The 6,446-nt window shown below is 38.9% G+C and overlaps 1 protein-coding gene across 1 annotated transcript; it reads left to right on the forward strand.

Annotated features, from left to right (window-relative positions):
* Window positions 1-1,150: 1,150 nt before the first annotated feature.
* Window positions 1,151-2,071, forward strand: LOC119537576 (olfactory receptor 5P3-like). The gene is given in 3 exon segments (XM_037840096.1): window positions 1,151-1,676; window positions 1,679-2,025; window positions 2,027-2,071. Coding segments are annotated over 3 exon segments (918 nt in total).
* Window positions 2,072-6,446: the final 4,375 nt, after the last annotated feature.

The raw sequence follows: 6,446 nt of genomic DNA on the forward strand, positions 1-6,446 counted from the left end.
AAGTCTCTGTTTTCTTATCTGTAACCCAATAACAATTTAAGAATTCAACCTCAAGAGAGTTATTGCTCCTGATGTATGTCCTGACAGATAGTAGACTATTAGTTTACATTAGTTCCCCATTTCTCTCTATAGAGCAATAAATAATTCATGGTGGAGTTATGATTTCAAGGAAGGAACAAGAGGATATCACTTCAGAAAACATATAGGGCTGGGAAAGTTGCTGTGGGGAAGAGCTCACCAGAAGCTGACCTGTAGGTGTGATCCTTTCATAAAGGGACTGTTTACGATGGGGCTGGATACCTGTGGGAATTAGGAGCTGGAGCCTTCTTCTGGCAGCCCTAGTTTATGCGGGGTCCAGGCATCAGTGAAGCCTTCCAAGGCTTCCATGAGTAACCTGGAAGTGTCTGGCTTCTCATTATCATGACCTTGGACACACTATCATGAATTAGAGATAGCTTGACCCTGAGATCCCATCACCTCTTCGAAAACTTTTGAGTATCTTACCCTATGTCCTGCCTCTGTACAAACTTCCTGGATTTTGGTTGTGCTTTCCTCCAATTCTGAGACCTGTGGGTAGGGACCACAGCCCACTGCTGACTAACTACTGCCCACCTTCTGGTCACCTCCACCATTAGACCTCTGCTTTGAATTCAGGATTCATAATGAATGCACATCCTCTTTCATATAAGAAATGTACCTCAGACATCCTTTTGAACAGCAGCTGCCATTTTCCATGGGTCTTGACCAATTGTGATTTTTCTGTCTCCCTTTGATCATGTCTTAGACCTAAGTAAGAAAATCCAGCCACTGTTTTCTTCACACTGATGGCCATCTCTGGGATATGCCCATGTGAGAAACCATGCCTTAAGAACAGTTAAACTAACCACATGATGCAAATATGAGTTGAGTATATTATTTTAAAAGGCTTTTCTGAGTATTCCTGGCCTGATGTCAATGAACTTTGTATTCTCAAGTCTTACATGAGGTATTGTATGAGAAAGCATTTTGTGAAACAAAAAATTTCCATATAAGTGTATATGTTGTAATTTTTATTATATAGGTCTTGTAGAAATAAGTATACAAGTTGTAGTATTTTCCTCCATTCTAATATTCACTTGTTTTGCTTTCAGTGGGCACCATTCCAATATACATGGGGACTGACAACTACACAGCTGTGACAGAGTTCATTATTTTGGGTTTAACAGAGGATACTACAGTTTGTGCCATTTTATTTATTGTATTTCTAGGAATCTATGTTATCACCTTAATGGGTAATGTCAGCATAATTGTATTAATTCGAAGCAGCCCCCAGCTTCACACCCCAATGTACCTTTTCCTTTGCCATTTGGCCTTTGTAGACATGGGTTACTCCTCATCGGTCACACCTGTCATGCTCTTGAGCTTCCTCAAGGAAAGAACCTCTCTCCCTGTCACTGGCTGTGAAGCTCAGCTCTGTTCTGTGGTCACATTTGGGACAGCTGAGTGCTTCCTCTTGGCTGCCATGGCCTATGATCGCTATGTGGCCATCTGGTCACCCTTACTCTATTCCTCCCACATGTCCCCGAAAATCTGTATCCTCTTAGTGGGAGCATCCTACCTTGGTGGGTGTGTGAATGCTTGGACATTTACTGGCTGTTTATTCAGTCTGTCCTTTTGTGGGCCAAATAAAGTCAATCACTTTTCTGTGACTATTCACCACTTCTGAAACTTTCTTGTTCTCATGACTTTACTTCTGAAATAATTCCAGCCATCTCTTCTGGTTCCATCATTGTGGTCACTATGTTTATCATAGCTCTCTCTTATGTCTACATTCTTTTCTCAATTCTGAAAATGCACTCCACAGCGGGGCAGCAAAAGGCTTTCTCCTACCTGCACCCACCTCTACCTGCACCTCCCACCTCACATGCAGTCACTCTGTTCTATGGGACCATTGCATTCATTTATGTGATACCCAAATCCAGCTACTCAAATGATCAGAACAAGGTGGTGTCTGTGATTTACACGGTGGTGATCCCCATGTTGAACCCCTCTCATCTATAGTCTCAGGAACAAGGAGGTTAAAGAGGCCTGAGAAAACTGACAGCTAGAACTCATTTGTGATCCTGAACAAACTGATTTAATAATAAACACCATATATTGAGGATCTCTCCTGCAGAGGAAAGGACACAATACTAAGTAATTTCAGTTTATATTCATAGCATTGTAGATTCGCAGATTTCATTGCATTGCATCTTCTCAAGAAAATTTTCAGTGAAAAATAAATGTGAATTCACCAATATAGGACATTGAGGCAAAAATATTTGCTTTATCCTTCCTTCACTCATCATTTCTTGCTTCTATAAGTACAAATCTTTCAAATAAGTTCTCTAACTCTTGAATACAATTTTTGGAATTGGACAAATCGTGGAAGCATCTGAAATTTCTTGAATGGGAAATAAATGTTAGTGGTTGCCATCCAAGATCTCTTCAATGGAATTTATGGTTTCCTTCTCTGCAGTTTAATCTTAAGGTTGAAACCAGTGACACTGGTGGTTGAAAAGTTTCTGTTTACCTACCTGTGCTTAAAGCCTGACCAACAGGATCCCTTCTGTAGTATCTCTACAGGTGAAACTGGTCCAGCCACTCAGACATCTGAAGTCCACCTTATCATGAGCCTTTTCCTTTTAGGAATCTATTCTACAAAATATCTGAGGGAGTTCTCAAGGGACATGCCTACTTGGGACATTAGGATGACAAGTTCAGTGTCAGGGTGAAGAAGTAAATTATGTTATGATTTTTTAAAGCTGTTTAAGTCTTGGGAAATGTATGCTGCACATTTCTGTAATGTCTGTTGAACAAGCAAGTTTTTCCCATTCTATTCCTATTGCCTTAATACTAAAAATACTCAGATTTCTTGCACATAATCTCACTGGAACTGTTGCAACAGCCCTAAAATTGCTGTCCCTGAACTAATTTTCACTGTTAGAATTTAAAATTATTTGCATTATTACAGATCTTTTTGCATTATTGTTCCAGTTGTTTCTTATGTGAATAAAGTTTTTAATAAAAAGAAGATAACATTTTTAGGAATCTGATGTTTTCCCTTAATAAAAATGTGAACACTAATTAATCCTAACACAATTTATATTGTCTGAGTTTTCTACTTAATCATCAGGAATGATTCTACTGTTTTTGACTTTGAAAAGTTTATTCAATTGGTGGAAGAAGTAGCAGCCTCATTTCCTGATCTCTGGATTTTAGCTACAGTGGTAGTATCTTGAAACCAAAAGTCTGGTTGTAAACTCCTGAATTCCACTTCTCCACGTCCTTCCAAACATTTTTAAGCATAAAATTCCCTGAATTATTTCTGCTCAAAATAACTAGGAAGTGTTTTTCTCTTCTGCAGCAACACTGACTGGGGCCAAGTAATTTGTAATCAAATATCAGAGAATACCACGATGTCCTCTGAGAATCCTTTACATTTATCAAGAAGCTTTATCTTTATGAAGAAGCTTGTCCAGCATTCAGGGAAATTAGATGACTTACTTCAGTCAGTGTATATGATGCTTTTGTATTTCCATTAGAGTTTGGGGGTGAAATAGCAGGAAAGAAGAATTTTAAGCTTCAAGTTATTTTTCTTAAAGATTATCAAAAATTATACAGAGGAGGACTCTTTCCACATGTTTTAAGTTTACCAAGAAGTGAACCTCAACATGGTTGTTCTTAATATGGGATTTGGAGCCAATGCCTTCCTATCACCCAAAACAAGACGATATAAGATGACTCCTAAGGTAGCTGCATACCCTGTATTTTGGGGTGAGAAAAGGTAGTGAGCTAGGTATATTAAGTATTTGATCCATATGAAATCCTGACCCAGTTCTTCTCCATCATCTGTCACTTTTTTTGGATTTTCTTCCCAAATATCCCCAACCCACCCTGTATTTCTCAGCATGTTGTAATTGTGTTAGCTCATTCAACATGGTTGCGCCTTATTCTCTACAAGAGTCCAAATGCTTGCATAGAGTTCTGGAGAAGGCAGAGATTTAGATTTAACTAGGGTATGGTTCTGCCAGGGGAGTAGGATAAAAGTAAAGAGGTTCAAGTGTTTGAGAGTGCATGCAAGGCATGATGATTAGGTAGATTGTGGAATCTATGCTAAGGAGGAAAATGAGGATATGAGGGGAGTGGTGAATAGTGAATATATGGTGGGGTCAACAGATTGGCATTTCTAGTGGACTTAAATGATTTTTGGAGTGGAGTTACTCGAGCTGTGAATCTAATTCTTAGATTCCCAATGCTAAGTTTCTCATGAGGTACTCATCCTATTGAACTTCTCTACAATATTTGACTGAAGCTTAGTTTCTTAGGGTCCTCTATATTTAGATTATAAGTGTCCCATGGTTGATGGAGGTAGCAGGTTCATCAGTCATCTATTCATTATTGATGCATTCATTCAATATGCATGAATTAGGCATAAAATTATATCCAGGGACAGATGTCACAGAACTGTCCAGTCCTCAAGGAGGTAGCTAGAGAGGTGGGGAAAGTAGGAAAAAGAAAAATAAAAACATTTAAATGTAGATCAACAGGTGCTAAAATGTAGATGTGTAGAAGAGGTTATGGAGACACAGGAGAAGAAAAGATCTTACTGGGAAGGCAGCAGACTGGCAGACTTTAAGCATTCCTTAAAGTTTTTGTACTAGATGTTTTCATTTGCATCTCCAGATTTTTCTCTCTTCCGGAGTTCCACTCACCAAAATTGATCTGGCTACCACCATTCCTGAATGACCAACCTACCAAGAGAATATTTCCATCAGGTCCTGGCACAGCACCATTCTAGAGGGGTCAGGCAAGTCATCTGGTGGCAGGTTGATTACATTTGACCCCTTCCATTTGGGAAGGAGGAGTAATTATCCCCACAGATATAAACACATTCCAGCCCCGATATACCTTCCCTGCCTGCAATGCTCTGTTTGCACCATCATTCATGACTTTACAGATTGCCTTATACATTACCATATTTATACAACACTGCCTCTGACTAGGTGACATGTTTTATAGCAAAACATGTATGATTATAGGCTCAAGTCCTTGGAATTCACTTCTATTGTCATTTGCCCCATTATCCAGAAATAATTAGATTGAAAGCACAATGGAATGGCTTGCTGAAAACCAGTTGAGAGACAGCATTCTACTAGTTTTGGTTGCTGTCCTACAGAATGAGGAAGACGCCTGAAAGAAAAATATGATTCTGTCTTCCCCCAGAGACAGAATGCATGTTTCCAGGTTCCCAGAGTGGAGGTAGGAGTGGATGCTCTCACTATTACACTAAATAACCTACTGTACTCTGTTTCCTAGCTGCTGTAACAAACTGCCAACAAACTTAGTGGCTTAAAAAAAAAACACAAGTATAATCTTACAGTTCTGGAGATGAGAAGTCCAAAATGGGTATCACTGAGCTAAAATTAAGGAGTTGGTGGGGCTAGGCTCCTTTCTGGAGACTCTAGGGAACACTCAATAAAAATAAATAAAATATTTTACAAAGAGTTGTCACATATGCTTTCCTCCTCAGTATAATGTCCCTCCCTCCTAAAAAGAAACAACTTTCATGAATTCTCTGTTTATTCATGTGTTTTCATACCTTTACCACATACATATGGTATATTTTTAAGATTCACTACCCTTATAGTCAGATGTGGTGAAAGCAGCATACATCGGGTAAGTACACATTACCATAATTACAAAGTAATGTATTTTAATGAAAGTGCTCCAATTTTAACTATCAAAATTCTAAAACTCATTGTACAATTTTAAGTTTTCAGTGTTCTTTTGTTTACCAATTGGGGGAAAAGCCTATTTGCATTGCGTAGCACACTCTTAGGGCTATCTGCATTTCTTTGTTGTTCAGACTATAAACCACGGGTTTAAGCAGAGGTGTCAGCACTGTGTATATAACAGCCATTAGGACATCTTTATTGAAGGAGTCACTGTTCTTGGACCTCAAATAGACAAAGCAGGCAAGTCCATAGTGTGTGGACACCACAGTGAGGAAGGTGAGACAAGTTGAGAAGGCCTTATACCTCCCATTTGCAGAGGGCTTCTTCACAACAATGGACACAAGGAAGACATAGAAAATCATAATTAAAATAAAGCTGTCTGCCAGCACAATGGCAGCGAATGCAAGAAGAAGCAACATCTGAAAGACTGTAATCACAAGCAAGGGAGATCAACTTATCCCAAAGGAAAATCATCTTCCAGTCTTAAAATCACCACATTACTAAGCTATAGGAAGAACTTAGTATCTTAAAACTCAGGGTCAGTTTTCTGTAATGCTTTCTATAATGCCATTTAGGGATGAGTTTTTAAGCCATTTGTGTCCTTTGAATGTCTGTGATGAGTCCACTGTATGCCTGAAATTACAAAGTCTCTTATGAGAGACAGTAAAGTGTCTTTTCCATTCTTAATGG

This window comes from Choloepus didactylus, chromosome 6 (genome assembly GCF_015220235.1).
Source record: "Choloepus didactylus isolate mChoDid1 chromosome 6, mChoDid1.pri, whole genome shotgun sequence".
NCBI classification, from domain to species: Eukaryota; Metazoa; Chordata; class Mammalia; order Pilosa; family Megalonychidae; genus Choloepus; species Choloepus didactylus.